This window comes from Platalea leucorodia, assembly GCF_965183815.1.
Source record: "Platalea leucorodia genome assembly, chromosome: 10".
Lineage (NCBI taxonomy): Eukaryota > Metazoa > Chordata > Aves > Pelecaniformes > Threskiornithidae > Platalea > Platalea leucorodia.
Window position 1 is genome coordinate 9,074,273 of NC_138832.1, and position 19,655 is coordinate 9,093,927.

The window sequence follows — 19,655 nt, forward strand, 5'->3', positions numbered from 1 at the left end:
TTCCTGATCTGTTTTTCTCTCCTCTTTGCCGTTTGGATTTCTTTGTGGTCGTGGTGACGCTCCAGATAATTGGGCTGGTGCATGTGGGTAGAGGGGAAGGGCGAGTTGTCGCCTTGCCGAGACGGGGAGAGGGGATGGATGTCCCTGCCCCAGTCGCGTGGAAGCTGAGGAATACTTTTCTTGGCAGAAATATCTGCCGGTGGGTCTGTCTTCCTTCTCCCACAGCAGAGTGCAGTTTCCAGCTTTTTGTTCATTCTCTTTGATGGAAGCAAATATGGATTCACCCTAAGAAAATAGAGGAGATTAACCTTTTGCTTTTGGAGTTGAGGTGTAAAGCTTTACAGCTGGCTGGCTGAGTGTGTCAAGCTTTCTCCTCTCTTTTCTTTTCTTCTTTTTGGCAGCTGGTGTGTGCCAACGTACAATTTGAAAACTAAAAATCCCAACTCTTCTCGCTGGACTCGATGAAGCTTTGCTTGTGAGCTGGCTCCCTTTGTACCCCCGCTCTTTCACTCTCTTTTTCCTGAGTTGGGCTAATGATGCTCCTCCCCATGCAGCCTTTCCGTTTAGCTTAGCGTGGTGGTTCAAGATCTTAGTTTACTAGATAATTGAGTTTGCTGTTCTTAATTATTTCAGGCCTGCAAGTTGCTCTCTTGATAGTAAAGAGAGCGGGAGCAGAACCCTAAAATTTAGTAACCTCCCCAGGCAGTGGTTTTATAGTGAGATCATTAATTTTATTTTTTTTTTTTTCCCCCCAGGGGTTAATTTTAACAACATCCTGAACAGTGTTCTTCCCAGTCTTTGGAGCGGCTGTAGGGTGTGTGCATGTGACTGTAAGAAACGTGTATGGTGAGTGGGTGCCCACAAATTAGCTCCATATTTTTGATGACAGTATTGTTGATATATTTGCACATTTGTTAGGCGGAAACTCTTACTCGGTAAAACCTCTCTATTTTCTCCATAACTTCTTCTTTTAAAAGATGTGGTGTTACAGAGCGTTGTATTTGCGTGGCAGTCATCGGGCCAACATTGCAAGACTTCGGGAGGAATCCAGAGTCAGACAGCCTTGTGAAACACAAGATGGAACAGAAAATAAAGCATAATTAAGCAGTAATAAATATCCCATTTAGTACCTATAGTGTTCCAACTTTAATCACCTATTGAACGAGGTTGGTTTATAATTTATATCTCTTTAATTAGGTTTTAAAAAGATGAGCACTTAACCTGGGTTTAGAACAGTGGCATCTCCTTTTCGCCCCAAAATGCTGAGCGTTAAAAGCCAGCGACAGATGCATGAGCCCTTAGCCACATAATTTAAAAGAAGGTTTTTAATAAAAAAAAAGTATAGAAATAGGTAGGGGAAAATCTGCTACATTTAAAGGTTGAATCACTGCTTTTATCTGTTTAAAGCATGATGCTGACTGTGAAACAATTAGAGAAAGAAGATTAACACAAACCAGTGGCTTTATTATGTGTAATATTAACAAACCGATGAGCTAAGAGGCTGGGACAAAGCCCTCCGGTGTTTCCAGACCACGGGAGGTGAAGGGTGCCGTTGCGCGGGGTAGCAGACCCCTCCTGTCGCATGGGGAGAGGCTGCAGTAACGTAACATTAAGCAGGGCCGGGTTCTCATTTTGGCAATGCCTGGGGTAAATTTGGGGGGAATGTTAATCTGATTTAAGCTGCGGTTGGATCTGGGTGGGCAGGCTTGCGTGCCCCAGTGGAAAGCATGGCTTGTCTGCCTGTATCTGATGACAGGGTTGGAGCTATCCTGGGATGCTTAAAATCAAAATACAATCCTTCAGCCTCACAAAGGAGTTCACATCTGCCTGCAGATGATCTCAAGGGGTTTTTTTTTGACATTTAATCCACTGAAATTATTTTCACTTCTGCTACACTAACCACCTATCTGTGGGAATAATCGTACATCAAAGTCAAATGTAATGCTTTAAATTCACTGCTACCCGGTCTTCAGTAAAAATTCCCCGTGTCAGAGGAGGGAGAAAGAGGTAGGGTGCTGCTGAAATTACTGCAGCTGTAGAGATTAGTTCAGTCAGCTAGGAGCGTATGCAAAAATTACCGGAGCATTTACACTGCTGTTCCCCAAGATGGCATAAATGGCACAGCGCTCTGACGGTGCCGGGCCTCCGCGCGCCTGTGGAAGGGGCCGCATCCAGCTCCTTCTCGCCCATGGGAGTTGGGTGCTGGAGGGTCAGGCTCCTGTGCTTAGCATCGCATCGGTATCACTAACGTTGCAAAGATTGGTATGTGAGCATCCAAATGCAATTTAATAAAACTGTTGGAGTAATTCGTGGGACGCTTTCTTTCCAAAAATGAATTTGTAATGATTTATAGCAATAGGAGGAGGTTTTTGCAAGGGCTGAGACTGGCGTTACGAGCTGTAATAGCTTGAAACTTTAAGAAAAAGGGGGGGTGTGTAGGTTGGGAGATAAAAACAGTCTTAACAGTAAGGGCCATTAGGCAGCGGAATGGGCTTTGCTATCTCGAAAGCCGGAGCTATCACTGGAGGTGTTTGTGTTAGATAAAATGCTCAGAGGGGGTGGGTTGGGAGGCAGGGGGTAGGATTTGATGACTCACAGGACCTTTTACATGGAGCCAAAAACGTGCAGCAGTTTAATTCATACTAGTGTCTGATCCGTAGGCTTGCGGTGTGTTTCCAGGCGTTCGTGTCTCTGCATCCACCACGCTTCTGGAGCACGTTTGCACAGCTCCTAGCACTTGGGGTGCAGGGTCTGGGTCTCCTGGGTGGTGCTGCAGCATGAGTGCAGAAGAGGGTCCTCCAAGCAATGGCATGAATAAAGGCCAAACATACTTGCAGGTCAAAAAACGCTTTCCCTATTTCATTGGTGGCTGCTGGGGCTGGGGTCAGTGGGATGGGCTAGGGGCTCCTGGGGGACTGGGATCTTGGGCATCAAAACCTCCTTTCCTTACTATTGGGACTTACAGATGGGGCTGTTTGGGTCTGCTCGCCATCTGGGAAAGCCATATACAGAAAATAGCTGGCAGATGGGCGTCAGGCCCCCGTTCCCTGGCCCTCTGTAGCAACGCTCTGCGCCAAGAAGGACCTTGTCCCTGGTAGCTGATAAGAGCCTGTCCTGCCTGTATTGACCTGTTGCATTTACCATGACATTTCTGGTCATCGGTGTTAGTTGGCTATCTCTGTAAAACGTTTTAAGCTGTCAGAGTTAATTCCCAGGCTTTTTCCTCCTCCTCCATGATTGCTCTGCTACAGCAAGTGTCTGTCTTTACTTACTTCACAAAAATAAAAACCCATTTAAGGGGAGAAATTGGCTTAATTGCTAAAAAGAAGGATGGGAGGTGGGCAGATGACCTTGCTGCTTCCTATCCCTGGTTTTCACTTGCACAGATCGCTTAATTGCCAACTCTCAGATTTTCTATATTGGTATTTCCATTAATCATGAAAGGCTTCTTCTTTTTTTAATTTGAAATGTGTCCTAATATAATAAATGTAGGAGGAAATAAGCTTTGTATTAACAAGAAATTTATGGCTGTATTGTAGTGTTAAAGGGACCACGCGAAGCCTTTTTGCAGTATAAATTGACTTGGATTTGACTTTAAAAAACCTCTTTAACTTGCTGTTATATAACCACTTCTCTCATTAACGCAGTGTCTTGCTGGTACGTGGTTTTATGGTCCCTGTTATTTTTTTAAGGCATGAAATACCTGTCGCTGTGCTCCTCTGGAGTGGGTTAGTTCACGAACCGCTGAGACTCGATCTTTAGATGTCAGTGGTGCTGGCTCTTTGTCGGAGGGCTTGACGAAGGAATTTATGCTGTGTACCCTGTGTTGCAGAAGGGGGAAACTGAGGCAGCAGGTAGGGATGGAGCCAGGATGGCATGGTGGCTCCAGCACTGGGCTGTGCCTCTTTCTCCCCCTTTGCCATATGTTGTTTTGCAGTGATAGCAGGGCTTGCGTTGGTTAAAGCTCCTTTCCGCACGTGAAACGCACGTTGCCGATGAAGTGTTTCACAGTGTTTTTCCCTGGCTGTGCCAGGGGAAGGGATGGGGCTGGAGGGAGGAGGGTTTCTGCTGTCGCTGCTCCCAAGCTCTGAGAGTTGTTTTTCCCTCGGCAGTGTGCATGACTCTTCTTCAGGAGGTACACAATTGAACTGACATTAATATTAATCCTGTTCTTCTAGAGTACACTTACAAAAGTGACTTTTGACACTTTCTAGTAATTAGCGAGAGAGTGGATGTGGTAAAAGAAGGAGAGGAGAGGGGAACCTGGAAGGATGCGTAATCCTTGCAGAGCAAAGGTGTAAATTGCCATACTTGCTTTTATTGAGGGGAAAAAACCTCTGTAGCAAACGGGAAGGCAGAGCAAGGGCTGAGGGGTGCGTGGAGCCTTCAGCCCTATCTGGGCTGTTGGTTGCTGGCTTGGGGACTGTTTCCTAATCCCGATTCATTCTGGGCAGTGCTGAGTCTAATGGGGAGCTGCTCCTGCTCCGGCACGCCGGGGGCACGCTGCCGTTTGGGTGGCAGACACTGAAGGGTCTGAAGGTTCTTGCTGATGTTTGGCCCTTGATAGCCATTTTTAGTGGAGCTGTTGCTTACTCTTTTGAGTTTCTAACAGAAGCATCGGATTAGATGCGTTTTGCATGATGAAGGCTGTTGTTTTGATATGAGCTTGTTGCTCCGTTTGTGTTTGCGGGGCCGTGGTTTGCTACTGAAAGCTGATTGGGAATGAGACTCTTCTTGTTGTTGCCACTTCCAGCTCTTCCGTTCCATCTTCTCCTGTTGTCTGAACCCAAAAGATGAATATTTTATTTTCTAGATTTTGTTTATCACCTTTTAGCTAACACCACTTTTTGTAAAATGAAAGCTAAGCTTGTCTTCTGCCTCCAGGAGCGAGAGCTTTGGGAACACTTTGGGAATGTCAAAACCAAAAATTTAGTATCACTGCCCAGTGCTTTGAGTTGCAGCTTGAGATGCCAGAGCAAGGGATGCTCCTCTTGCCTTTGTACTCTGGCTTTTGTACCATTCTGGTGAACGGGTGGAGGTGCTGCCCGTGCACCCATGCAGTTGCATGTCTGCTGCTGCAAAGGCACTTGCCTTTTGCAGTGCTCAGTGTATGCCTCAGGACCTGTCCCTCTGCAGTGGGACTTGCACAAGTGAAATGATGGACTTTGGGCTTTGCCTGGCGCAATGGAGGAAGGATGGGATGGCGAAATTGGTGGGAGGACTCAGGAGATATGTACAATTTAGAAGTCTGCACTAAAAAAAAAGTAAATCGTTATTGTTGTGCCCTCCTGTTGTTACTGTTATTGCTGTGGATACAAAAGGATGGAGATTGCAGGCAAATAATGCAGTTGTTGTTTGTTTTAAGTCTTTATGCCAATTACAAGCATATCCTGCGTGCTGAGCTACATGCATTGCTCCATACGTTGTAAATCCACAGCTTCTAAATCCCGGCTCCTTTTTGCATCTCCCGTTCCATCTCTTCTGGCTGCCTGCAGCTCCTTACTGATGTGCTGGTAGGCATGCGGGAGACAGCAGGGCGATGCTCTGTATTGCTCTGCTCGGCACCAGCACATCAGCGGATGGAGTGTGTGGGAGCTAAAGCAAGCAGTGTGCTGGCACGCACGCGTAGCTCTTGGGGGCTATTGCTCAGCAATCCTGGTTCTGCCTTATCGGTCTTATTCCTGAGCTGCTTGCTCGGGACAAATTTCAGAAATGCCATCAATTTGCCCAACCAGTAATTGCAGCGATACCAATGTATGGAGTTGGTTTCCCCTCCATTTTCCATCTCCATCAATTCCACCTCCTAATGCAGATTTTCTGCCCTTCTTGTGTCTCTCTCTAGGGTCCGATCTCCAAGTATGTATCCCGAAGGGCTCCACGTGCTGCTCGAGGAAGATGGAGGAGAAGTACCAGGCAACAGCCCGCCTGAACATGGAGCAGCTCCTGCAGTCTGCCAGCATGGAGCTGAAGTTCCTCGTCATCCAGAACGCTGCTGTCTTCCAAGGTGAGCGCTGGGGGGTGATCCAGGCATGTGGTGGGAGGAGGAGGCACTTCTGCTCTTCTTCCTCAGCACCTGGCAATCAGAAGTGCAGGTGGCTGGAAGCTTTCTGTTCGCTTGTTCTCATATGTTTGTATATATTATATATGCTTATTTATGATAAATAATACATCTGGTTTGGTATATGGCTGCTCTGCAAGGCTTGTCCTAAATATTCCTGTAGCTGAAACAGCAAGTGTAAATTTAAAGACGAAACCTCTTCAAGTGCAAATTTAAAAATAAGTGAAAAACCCACTTCTCCAAGAATTAAACTGTCTGTGCAAGTGCCATCTTCTGTGATTCTGCCAGTCCCAAAAACCATGTTGCAGCAATGTGATCTGGTTGCAAACCCAGTGTAATGGTTGGCAAACATCTGACTAAAACGTGTGTATTGATTATTGTTATCCACTGCAAAACAAAGTTGGTTATTCCTTGTGAAGATGGGTAGAGGCTGCCTTGTCCACAAGTGTGGTCCCTGGTGCTCGCCATGGGTTATTTGAGTGCTTGGAAACCTGATGCCACACTATATGGTGGCAGCTCTCTTCCTTTTCTAATGATAATGTGATGTATTGTCTTTTTAGGAAAACTGGCCTTTGACAAATATTTTTTGCTGTGGATACACACCAGTTTGTGTCACTTAAATCTGCAAACATTTTTTTTTAGGGCCTGTACACAAGCAAAACGTATTCCATCCATGGTTAACGTGCGGTGAAATGATTGCTTGTTTGTTGAGTGCTCTCCTATGGAGATTCCATCGTTCTGTATTAATGGCATTTTTGCCTATATTTAAAAGAGAAGGCATGAGCAATCAAGCGTTTTTTCCTTCATGCTGATATTTTTGCAGAATAATTGATTTATTTTTGTTCATGCTTCACTAACAGCAAGACCCAAAGCCTGCTGAAGCCTGTGGGATCATGGCAAAGCTCAGTTCTGGTCCACAACTGACTGCTGAAGTCAAATGTGTTGTTTTTCTCAATGTAAGATTGAATAAATTGTTGAGGAAGTAACAGTACATTTTTTTTTTTCCCCCAATGCTTCTTAATGCAGTGACTATTAAGTTCCAATTCTGCTAAACAGAATGGTGTAAAACTAATGAGAGATTGCCAATGGCTAGGAAACCAATGTGGACTAGCTTCAGAAATGGTGAATAACCTGGCCGGAATAGAAAGTTTCTCCCTCCTCCCCTACCATTTGGCAAAAACATTGTAACATGGGAGTTTTTATTGTGTGTCGGAATGATGCCCTGTGTTACTATAGGTTGTGCCTAGGGTAGCAGTCAGGTGCTGTAGCTCTGAACTTTCTGTGTCTTCTGGAGAGAGTTGAATCCTTTGCTCTGATTTTTTTTTTTTTTTTTTTTTTTTGTCCTCCTCCCCCTTTTTTTTTTTAACTGTGATTTCCATCCTGGCCATGAGAGCCCTTTCCCCGTGCAGGGTTTTGGAGCTGTTGTTACTGAATGCTGAATTGCCATTCTTCTTGGTGGTGGGGAAGAAAAGCATTTAATTGAAGAATTCCTGACCGCTTCTGCTTATAAAAAAAGATCATGACTAATTTTAAAGATTTTTTGCAATCCCATTGTAGAAGAAGAATTCCTAGCTGAAACCATTTTGGAGCTCTCTTTAATTACCTCGTATAAAGTGTTTTGGACTTGGAAGGGCAATTCATTAGACTTTGAAAATGGTGTACTTTTGTTATCTTTAAATTTTGTCTCGAAGTCTGTAGAACAACACTTTTTTTAATAGCTGGATCTTTTGATTGCTGCTTGATTAAGAGCATTTTGATGGCTGCAGTGCCAGAGGCTGTTCCAGCTATAGAAATTGTGCTTGGACCCAACATACGGCGGTCTGATTTCTTGTTTCTTGGCACTGCTCGTGGTAGGGGACAGGCTTCTGTCTCAAGACATCACGAAGGGATCTGGCGCTGGGGTGTGATGTCTCAAATCAAACCCCACCAGTGTGCAGTTTGCTTCTTCCCCCATTGCCAAGGTATGTGCTATGACAGCTGGTTGCAAGTCAGAAAACTTGCTGCTGCCCTGGCACAGCTGGGGAGTGTAGGATGCCTCTCAGGGGTGTGCCTGGGGCTGTGCAGGCTGCCTTCAGCTACAGGGGGGATGCTGGAGCCGTCAGGGAAGAGGCACTCGCGACCGCTGTTGGAGCCCCCACGGTCCCTGAGCATCTCCTGCAGGTCCTGCTCCCGCATGGTGTCTCTGCTTGAAGCTGGGCACAGATGCCCTGTGGCTTCGGGAATTGGGACCGTAGGAGTGGGATAGCTCAAAGCAGCGCCAGCTCTCACACGCGTGCTCTGGCGAGGGAGAAAGCTCTCTGTGTGTGTCCCGTGTTGGGTCGGACCCTAGCGTCTGCTGGGGCATCCTGCACAGAGGATGGGTAATTGCACTGCTCTCTAGAGCAGGGTAATATGTTGGTAAGGAAACATATCCTAACCACTCATTAAAAACACAAGTGTGAAACCCTTCAGAGTTAATATTTTTAGCCTGGCATCTAAAGGGACTGCTAGTCTGACAGACAAAATCTTACCCAGATGTTATTATTTTGCACCAAATTTAATTTCTTCCCGCTGAAGCTAGAGCGGCATCTCTGCTTATAAAGATCAAGGGAAATTGTCTGGCATTTACAGAAAAATCTCATCCAGACCTATCTGTTACAATGTTCACTTAGCAAAGTTTATTAGATTATTAGTTTTAGACCCTTGGGCTTTTTCTTTATTGCGGTTAAGAAGGAAAAATCCCAACCAAAAAAATCCTTCCTTCACTAAATTTAAATGGTACAATTAGCTCCTGGTCTTATCTTGCAGACATTTTTTAAAATTATGAAGATGATTTAAGTAGTGATTTAATCCTTTGAAAACTTGCTGCGTTTGACAGTGTTAAAATGGATTGTAGCTGCCTTGACTGCAGTTAAATCTTACTCTAGGATTTCTTTGGGGGCAGTTTCTTTCACTTTTGTGCGGTGTAACCGTGCTGGTATCTGCCCGTGTGCGCACCTCCCGGTTCAGCTTCTCAGCCGACGGCAGCTCTGTTGCGTACCGTGCAGCTCGGCTGAACCACATCGCTTCAAAACTTGCTCGTGTGTCTTTTTGCAAGTGACGTTTAGAATTGCTCTGAGGTTCTCATCCAAACTAACTAGGGAGTTAGGGCGACTAACCTGCTGCGGCAAACGGCGAGAGCCCTGCCTACGGTTTGCCTTTTCCCCTCTCTTTCTCCTGACTGTAGATCTTGGCTGTTTGGTGGGAGGTTTCTGGTCCTGCCACCACCTAATCTTTTTCTATTAAAAAAACAGAAAGAGCCCTCAAAAAGCTCTACTGATTTCTTAAATATTACATCTGAATCTGTGAATATTTCAGCTTTGTGAAAGGTAAACTTGAACAGGAAAATACCAGGGTTGTTCTTGTTTTTTTTTTTCTCCTTTCCCCTACTAAAGAGCTCTGTTCCCTGGGGTTGGGTTGTGTGGATGTTCATCAGTCTGATGCCTCCTACTTCCAAAGTTTGGGAATTTTCTTTTAAGCGATCACTTAATTCCTTGTCCTGCATATTGACCGTGTTGCACTGTTGATAACAGAAAATAAAAGCAGCTATAGGAGCTGCTCAGATGCAGCTCTCATGGTACACTCCTAGTTCTTCGTCCAAGGGAAAAGGTACTTTTTAAAAAGGGGGAAGACGGCAACACTAGAGAGCACAGAAGGATCCTTCAAGGGAAGAGGAGCATCTGCAACCGTCGCTTTGTGTCGGACTTGCTGGTAATCTTCCCCCTCCAGCAAGCGTGAAGCACAGCAATGGGAGAGCTGACTATGAGGGGCTACTTCTGCAGGAGTAATGCAGTGTGCTTGTGGAGAAGGTTGCTTTCATTGTTTTAAGTGATTGCTCAAATAAGCGATCAGCAGGATCTCGCGGTGCCCTTCTGCAGCCTGTGCTGTTGATGCTAGTCAAATCCTGGAGCGGCCTCTCTTTGCGTGGTGCAAACGCCAGAATGTCGGAGCGCGTCAGCGGCTGCTCTGCGATCTCCTTGCAGCGATGGTTTGGCTGCTGGGGCCAGCAGGGTAGCAGTGGCATAAATCTTGAGATACACCATATGCCTGTTTCTGACCCTGAATCTAGCTGCCCCGACGCTTGCGTGGGCGCAGGGCTGGCTTCCACACGCTTCCCAAATAGCTCCCGTGGGGCTGCAGAGCTGCTGGGACTTGGTTGGAAATGTGGGGGACGCTGGGAACGCAGGAGTGCAATTACCTCAACTGGAAAATTGGCTGAGATGCTGCAGTTGAATCCCCCTTGGTGAAAGCCTGTAGGCTTAAATTAAGACCTGATCTGTTCCCTCTCAAAGGCAATGACATTTAACCTTCTGCAAATGGGAGCTGGAAGACAAAAGGGGCTCTGTTAGGTACCTAAGGGGAGCTTCCGGGGGCTACGGAGATTTGAGGGGCTTTTGGGATGTATGCTTCAGAGTAGTTTCTAGGAAGACTGTGATAAATCAATGCAGATAAACCTGCCTGTACATGTACGATATTCTCGTATTCGTGGGAGAATCCTGTTTCTTCTCTCCTCCGGAGCTGAGCCCTCGATGGTTCTGGCAGAGCAGGCGCTGTGGGGAGGACGTCGATTCATCTCCCCTTGCGTGCCGCGGCAGGATAAAGGCAGAGCTGTAACTCTTAGTCCTACCAGGCGGCTCTGAAGGCTGTAAATCCTCCATTAGGCATAAATGCAGCCATTTTGGTTATTTATAGTTATTTACACTATCCATTCATATCTGTCAGGAATGAAGGCGGTTTTGACATTGCAAGCTTCTATCAGGTTATCTTTAATCAGTTTAGAGGCACCTAAGCCACAAATATATCAAATAGCCAATCCTAATGTTGGAGTCCTCTAAAGTATGACTGAATTATTTATTTTGTTATGATGAAAACGTCTGGGCTTTATTGGGTTTTCTTTGAAGAACTTGATTCTGCTTGAAGTCTGGAAGATAAAAGATCAGCGATTGTCTCTCCAAGTTTCTTATTCTGAATCCTTCAAGGCTTTTCATTTTTCACGAGCCGCTGTTACTACTTTAGAGTCAAGGTGAGGGAGTTGAGGTTTCTTTTATTCTATTAAAGAGGTTTAAGTATATAAAAACTTTTATCTTTACTAATTATGCCTTGCATGGGTAAATCCAAGATGCATGCGGCATCCATTAGGTGAGAAGAGATGGGCTGCGTGGTGGGAGCTATTGCACATTAATCGCTGAGAAGGGTCCACTGAAACCAGCGCTGCCCAGCAGAGCTTGTGTCTTATCGTTTGGAATAGTTTAACACTCCAGTGTCTTTAAGCCAATTAAGTCTGACAATGCAGGAGACTCTTTCAGGTGTCAGCAGCAGGAAGAGCATTGGTGGAGAGGCTTTAGCACCCTCCTTCTGAAGACTCTGTCTTTGGCTGTGCTGCAGACCGCTGTTGCTTACAGGCAAAGAGGTGGTGATACGGCGCAAGTGGGAGAAGACTCTAGCTTGAAAAGTTAATTATTTCTTAATGTGTAAAGCAGTGGAGGCGAGAGGTGCTGAGAGTCGGGAGGTCTTGGAGTTGAACTGTCCCTCCAGAGAGGCGATGCGCCCTGGGGACCAGCGGGGCCACAGTCACGGTGCGTGCATGGGTTCAGATGTCTACCAGTGTGCAGGCTTGGACCATTGGCCAGGGTTCTTGTACAGCTTTTATATGCAGGAGAAAAGTGATTATGGTTAACTGAATAAATGTGGGGGGAAAAAAAAAGATACTTAGCAGTAGTCAAATGTGATAATGAGTGGGGTGGTCAGCTTAATAGCTGCAGGTGTGTTGTGAAAAGTGCATGTGGAAATGTGAACTCTTGCTTGTGGGCCTGTAAAATACTAAGCTGACATTTTAGAGTGGACTCAAAGAATGGATTAATTTTTGGAAGAGAATATTAAAACTCTAATTAGACTTTGCCAGTAAATAAGTACCACAAATAAATCTCTGTATCATCTTATAATTCCTGTGCCTAATTAGTCCTCTGCTAACCAAAGTCTCACTGCATCCTTCTCTGATGCACCTATTTCCACAGCGGCAGTTCTCCTCTCTGAAAGCTTCTTGTTTTGTTGTTGTTGTTGTTGTTTTATTTTTTCTATTAATGTGTATTTAAAATAGGAATTGTCTCGCTGGGTCAATTCAGGCCAATATTCTGCCTTTGGCAGTCATTCCTGCCAGATGCTTTGGATGCACAAAGTTTGTAGTGCAAAACTATGGCAATGTATTTCCCAGGTTGATAATGATGTTCTAAACCGATGATTACAGGTAGGTGGAAAGAGCTGTCTGCATAATGAGAGATCTCCGGTTGTCAGAATTGGTCTAGGGAGGTAATGTTTCCTTTCAAATAACCAGAACTTATTGTTCATAAATCACAGTTAATCTGTTTATTACACTAGCATACGAAGCTGGAAGTCTGGAGTGTGCTATAATGCTTAGCTTTAGGAGCAGAGCTGTAATAGTAGCAGCAGTTTCAAATGACTTGAAATTGGGGGATCAGCAAAATGCAGGAGTTCGTGGAGGCTCTGAGCATTAAAAATGACTGCTGAGGATTGATGAGTTTCTTTAACAAATTGTAAAATCCATCATGCGGGAGTTAGGGCATGAAACTGCCCTCCTGAGCCGCATAAACCATGGGTTTGGAAGTATTGCATGACAGTGAACGCTACCGGGAAGGGAGATTTTGAAAGATGCTTGGTTTTGTGTTTGTTTCTTCCTCTTGCTGCTTGGAGTTTAAATGCCAGCACAGCATTGGCATGCAGCTCGCCAGGCTCCGCGTGTGCTGGATGGGGCTGCTCCCAGGAGGAGCCTTTCGGTGCTCCTCGTGGTGCTGAGCCTGAGACGTGGGGCTCTGCTCTTGCCTGGGAACGGCTCCCTTTCCTCTGCTTCAGTCTATACCAGAGTGGTCGGGTTTCCTGTGATCTTCCAAAATCCCAGTGCATCTCGGACAGATTTGCACAGCCCTTGCTTGCAGCTGATGGAGAGCTTGGCTTGCCTCCTTGCAGGAGGGAGCTTGTTGGCTTTTGCCGCTGTTTCTCTGCATCCCCATTTGAGCACTGCAATATACACCCACACCAGTGGCCTCTTGTGCTCCCATCTGCATTTCCATGTGAAGAGGGCCACTTTGGGGTCCCCAAGTTGGGTGTCCATAGGCTGGCTGCTGCAGGAAGAGGCTGCATCGTCCCCTTTGCAGAGGTCTGGGAGCCAGCAGCGAATCCCTGGCACATCCATGGAGGAGCGAAGTGTGTGTGGTGGGAGATGTCCCCAGTCCCATGGTCCCTGCTTTTGGGGTCTTCGTGGCTTGAAGGGTGCAGCCGTGAGGAACTGCATGTGGTTGAGATCCTTTCCCTGTGTCCTGCCTCTCTTTGTTTTTCCCCGGCAATTAAATACTGCTGACGCCCTTCCCCTCATCGGTGAAATGAGGCTTGGAGGTTAATAAGGGGCTTTTCGTAACTGCCTACATGCTGCTTCAGCAGTTTTTAAACATTGTGCTTGGTGTCTGGGCTTAATGGTCCCCAATTCAGAGTGTGTGGAGGAATTCCAAGATACCTGTGGGCCTTTCTTCAGCCGCCGGGGTACTGTCCCCTGACAGCTCTGCTGCTGCTTTTCTGCTGTGAAAGGGGTGCTGCTCCCCTGCTTCCGAGAGGCGTAGGGAGGCATTGGCCATGGGCACCCCGGGGCTGCTCCCTGTGTCCTCTTGTGTCTGCGGTGCTCTGCCTCCATAGGAGATGTGGACCTTTTGGATGGGGATGTGTCTGGGCTGGGTCTCTGCAGGAGCATCGTGGCCTGGCTGAGATGCCTGCGGTGTCTCCTGCAGCTCGTCCGCATCCCTGCGTTGTGCAGCGTGGTGTTGCTGCCTCTGGCCCATCTGCTCTGAACCCGTGCTGGCAAAGCACGATCCTCTGCCTGCCTTCCCCGTCGGAGCGTGAATTGAGAGAACCAGGGAGCGAGGGCTCCTGTGTTCCTTCGAGTCTTCCGCTTCTGCAAGCGGGCTGCTTTCTGTAATTACCTTTTGAGCTGCAAGTTATCATCTTTTGATAGTTCAAGTACTAACATTCTTAAAATGCCTCCTAATGCTATAAAGCAGTCAAATTACATCTTTCCGTCTTGCAGTAGGATGATATAAATGTCATGTTACCCTTGAATGTGGTATTTATAGAACTGCTTGGTGCCATTGAATTTTTTTTTTTGTTTTTTTCCTTTGTAATTCCAGTACAAAATGGGCATGGCGGCATCTTCCATCTCTTGGCCTGAAAGGATAAATAGAGGCGTTCTCATCGTGCAAAGTGTTTAAAATGCAAAGAAGAGTTGGTTTGCTTTTGCTGGGGAGGGAAGCGGGGAAGAAGCCAACACCCAGCCATAAAGGCAGGGACTGTCTCTGTAAAGAAAACATTTTGCTAGATTGTCATCTACTTTACTTTTAAAGCAGCAATAAGATATAGCGATAAAATGGCCAATGGTGCATTTCATCTGAGGGAAATGAACTCTTGCTGAGCCAATTAAACTGTCAATATGCTGTGGTTTCACGTTCCCTCGAGCAGACTGGGTCACCTCAGGTGTGTTACTCACTCTGACTTCACCACTGATGTGAAATCAATTTTAGCAATTTATAATCTTTCATTTTACTGTGAAAGTATATTAATCTGTGAAAAACACCACTCAAATAGTGAGGGCAGATGAGAGCTTTCTACACAAGTGTGTACAGCTGGCAGCGCCTCTTGGATTATCTGGTACGTAGAAGCCTGTGTAACTTTTGGACATATGGGAAGCACTGACAATCCAGTTTTCAAGCTTTGGGCTTTATCCTTAAAATGTTCTAAAATCATAGGAGTATCTTGGTCTAATTTTTTGCTACTCAACTGCAGTAGTTTGAAATGAGCTTTATTCCTTCAGCCCAGAAGAGGCACACCTTTCCGCATCCTTTCCGATATCAAAAGCAGCAAAGCAGCGAGTGTGGCAAACTCATAGTATGTACTGCTCATTAGAAAATAAAGCAGATGCATCTAGCACGGATGGTGGAGAGATGCTGAGGGATCTGTTTTGTTTCTGTGGCAACAATATCTAAATGTTTGGGTTTGTTTTCCTCCTGCTGCTGTGAAGGGGATGCAAGCTGGACTGTGTCCAGTCCAGACCAATGTGCCTAGGGGAGATGTTACCTGGAAAACCCCTTTCATCCAGTTACACTGCGATGTTGTACCTGGTGCTGTGTCTACTTGCAGCCCTCCAAGGGGAGGTGTCTGTATGCAAGATGCAGCACCATTGCTCTGGGGTGACCTCGTTGCTTGCTGCGTTGGATGTTGCACCAGGGTGATCTCGTTGCTTGCCCCATGGGCACTGTTTCTCTGAGGTAGGTTTTGTTTTGGAAGCTTCTTGGATCTTCTCTTGCTTTATGGGTTGTCAGTGGATACTTGGTGCACCTCAGAGAGGCAGTGTCCCTGTGGTGGTCCTTTCTCTGCTCTACCAAGCAGTGTGCGCCAAGATGCCTGCTTTTCTCTGAAGGGCCTTGGTAGCTTTATGGGTTCAGGCAGCAAGGGTGAGTGCCTGCATAGTGTTTATTTACAAGAGTAGTGAACTGAGCTGTGTTTGAAACATCTCGTCTTCCTCTTAAAATGAAATATCAGCTTCGGGAGCTCTGTGGGTGTTGGAGGATGGTCATGTTGCATGGTGGCCATCTCGCAGCACAGCAGGAGAGGACCCATGTCCTGTCCCCTGCAAATATGCTGAGTTTTGGAGTTGCTGGAAGAGTATCCAGCCCTGTTTTTGCCATGTAGCTGGTTTGATGGGCCTGTGATGCAGTTTCTCCACCCAAGTCAGCTGTGACCCTGAGGGGTGAAGGGAAGCCTCCTTGCATCAGCAGGTAACTTGCCTAACATTAACAGTGCTGGAAAAGCTCTGACAGGGAGAAGGCCCTGGGGGCATGCATGTGTGGGAGAAGGCTTGCCTAATGGGGAAGAAATGCCTCATTTTTAGGTTGCTAAAGGCGCACTGCAGGTCCTCTTTCTGAAAACTTGATTACACAAGCTGCTGGGAACCGGGGAGGTTTCGGCATGGCTGAATTTCTGGGGTTTGTGGCTGCAGCCTCTGGGTGGCTTGGTGCTTCCCAGAGACTGACCAAAGCTCTTGCTGTGGCTTCCAGGACGCCCTTAAACCTTCTGTTTTTCCCTGCAGCAAGGTTGGGTCCCACAGCAAAGTGAAGGAGTGAGCGTGGCAGGAACAGGCTGGTGACCAGCACCTAGGGCACGTTGAACCTGGTTGCTGGTTAAGGTCTTGCAACAGAGACAAAGCGATAGGAGAGTCTCTGCTGTCTCCCTTGCATATAGCTGGGTTGCGCTACGCAGAGTTTGAAAGCTGCGATTTACCATGTGGCAGGCTTGGCTGAAATAACGTGACACCCTGGCTGTACCCTCCAGCTCTCCCTCCATGGTATTGCCAACTGCAGCACTTCTTGGGATGAAACTTCAGTATGGGCCACGAGGCCCTGGGTATGGCAATCATGTGGGTGTATGAAAAGCTTTGCTTTTGAAATTAAAGCTCTTGCACGTTGGCTGCAGAGGAATGTGTCTTGGAGAGTGCATCTTGGAGACAGATCCCACCAGGCGATCGGAAAGCGCTCCAACTCTTATTAATGTTTGGGAAGGGATGGCATTTGTCTCACTAGTGCCCAGGGCTGGCAATGCTCTCCCCAGCTGAAAATAGCAATGCAATAGTTACTGTCTGGTTGTCTTGCCTTCTTTGTGGTGGGCTTTTTTTTTTTAAAGCCAATAAGAAGATTAGACCATTCTGGCTTTCTGATAAACATAGGCCTAACAGGTTTTTCTTCTCACAAAGGGAAAATATTTTTGCTCTTAATCTTGATCCAAAGGTCTCAATGACACTGCAGCTGATCGCTGCTCCCATGCAACCTGTGTGCTGCTGCTGGTGGTGCGTGGGTGGAGGGCTGGAGTCAAAACCCATTCCTGTCGGCCCACGATGAATTAAGGAGTTGGTTGCAGCATGCCTGAGAATGTTTTCAGCTCTGCTTTGCATTGTAGATTAGTTCAAAACTGCTACAAAATAGAAATTGGTGACCAACGTGATGAAATGACTTCTTTTTTCCACCCTTCCCTCTGCTGTAGTGCCTGGAAGTGACGCTGGCGGGATGGTGATACCTCGGCATGCTCAGATCTTGTGCTAAAAAGGCACAGGAAAATACTTCACGGCGTATTTATGCAATGAGCTGAAAAACTTTCGATGCTGGATTTAGCAGTGGTTAGACTGAATCTGTAATTGCTGCAGTGTGCACACCGGCTGGGTTTCTTTGCATGGTTTTGATGTGATGCTGGATCAGGCCCATTTGTCCCACGTAACACTGGTGGGTCAGAGTTGGACAACTGGGTTTGCGTGTGGCAGTCGGTGCTGCACAGGAGACGGGTGAAAACTCTCATATGTGAAAGTAAATGCATTTCCATGAAGTAATGCATCTATGAATCAATGCATCTTCTATGACAGATGAAATGTAGGAAGCATCGCATATTTAACCTGCTAATATTTAAAAAAAAAAAAAAATCTTAATTGGGTAAAAATCATCTGAATGTGTGCTTGGGGGGGAAAAAAAAATCACATAAACCTGTTAGTTAGAAAGTGAAGATTAAAAAAACCATTCCTCTGAGACAAGGCAAAACAAACAGCAGTGTAGATCAATTGTAAACAAATTCTGTTGCTGATTAGCTCTTCCCAAATTTGTCATCTTCAAGTCAGAAAATCTATGATTGAGTGTCATAAAGAAGCACTTTTAAAAGCAGTGGAGAACAGTAAGGCTGCCTCTAGGATTATAGCTCATAGCTTTGGAATTCACTCTTTTTGAAGGAAATTGGTGAGTAACAGATTGCAGTAATGCAGCATATTTGTATTGGTCAAATTCCTATTATGATTGCAGTGAAAAATGATGTTCCTTTTTTTAGGGAAAGGAAATTAAATAGGCCTAGTAATCCATGTAAGGAGATTGGTTTACACTAAAAGGGGAGGAAAGAATGTGAAGGCTAATCAGATCAATGCATTCTCTTGAATCTCTCTCATTAAAATATAAAATCAAATTGCTACTGAATTTCTGAGGAATTATATTGAAATGACACACATGCTTTTACTGCCTTTTAATTACAAAATTATTTCAATCTGCTTGAGTCTCCCATGTAAGTGGGCTATCAGCTGTTCTTAAATATTGGCTCATAAATTCCAAATAGTTCTTTAAATGGAAGAAAATAGTATCCCTGGTCCTTCAGCTGAGTATGCCAGCCCAGATCATGGCAGGGTGAGAACTACCATTTGTACTAGAGAAATCGTCACTGGCTAATTTAGGTGCACAGCTTCCCTCTGAATGGGGCTTTTAAGATTGTTATTTATGCTGTCGTTTGTCAGGGGAGTGCTCGGTCTCTGATGTCCGGCTGCACTGCCGTGATCGACCTTCTTATGAAGCCTTTGGGAATTATTATGTACTTAGTGAGAGCTGGATGGAGGTCTTTGAGATGGACCGAGAAGGATTTTCACGTGTGGTGTAATGCATTGCCCCCCTCGGCTGGGCAGGAGTCTTCTTTTTGTGTAGAAAAGACATTAAAAAAAAATTAAATATAAAGTCTTATCTAAAGAGAAAAATGACCAGGAGAATGCTGAATCTCTTGCACAGCATTCCTTACGACTGAAATGTTTACTGTAAGGAGGAATTGGCTCCTGCTGTTAGCGTATCAGTAAGAAATGTTGAAAATGCTATTTTATTTTTTTTTTTGGCTGAGGGAATAGCAAGAGCTCAGTGCTGGGTGGTGGTCTTCTGCTCAGCCTCTTGTGGAGCACAGGGTGATAAACGGTGGTCCTCCCTCTCTTTGCAGAAGAGCTTTATGTGCTGGTTGGAGGAGGATAATGTTTGACCATCAGGCTGCGTGCAGTGTGGTTCTTGCATGCAGGGCTCTGCAAAAGCACTGCCATGGATGCACACAAGCAATATGTGTGAGACTGACCCATGGCTGTCCCGGGATTAGACAGCGAGCTGGTTTTAGGTGAGATTAGGGGAAGGGATGGTTACTCTTGCCTGTGGTCCTGAGGAGGATGGCGTGGATGCTTGGTGAGCTGTGCATTGGGCTTTACCCTCTGTAGAAGCCAGGGGACAACAGGAGGGGGATGACTGGTCTCTGGGCTGGTGGGGTGTTGCTGTGGAATGTGCTGGGGGCTGGACACTGGGAGGCTTTGCAGGTGTTTGGTGCATATATGAACAGCCCAGCACCACTCCTGGTTTGCTGTAGGTTCACATCTGTCCAGCTGTGCTGAGTTCCTATGGCAGCTCCCCGCTGGGGGTGGGACCTACGATGGGGCTGAGATGCATCCATCTTCTGTCGGCTGGCACGGAGGGGAAAGCAGTGACCAGGAGGTCACGCGCTTACGGCAAGTTGTATGACGCAGCGTTGAAATAAATGAAGAAAGTGCCTGCATTTAAATGGGTAATCTTGAAAAGGGGGGAAAGGTCTGCCTTGAAGAGCACTTGTGCCGATATAGCCTTTGTTGTCCTTGGGAATGAGCTTTGTGATTTCTGAAGAAAGATTAAAGGTATGTTTCCATACAGAGTAGCTCTTCTCATCT

At 46.1% G+C, this 19,655-nt stretch overlaps 1 protein-coding gene across 1 annotated transcript in view; it reads left to right on the top strand.

Moving 5' to 3' along the window:
- Window positions 1-19,655, top strand: part of GPC3 (glypican 3) — a gene marked incomplete at both ends in the record, with an annotated part of 152,178 nt that overhangs the window by 3,392 nt on the left and 129,131 nt on the right. Inside the window, one exon of the mRNA XM_082323621.1 lies at window positions 5,843-6,004. Coding sequence (XP_082179747.1) covers window positions 5,843-6,004 — 162 coding nt within the window. The remainder of the gene's footprint in view (window positions 1-5,842; window positions 6,005-19,655) is intronic.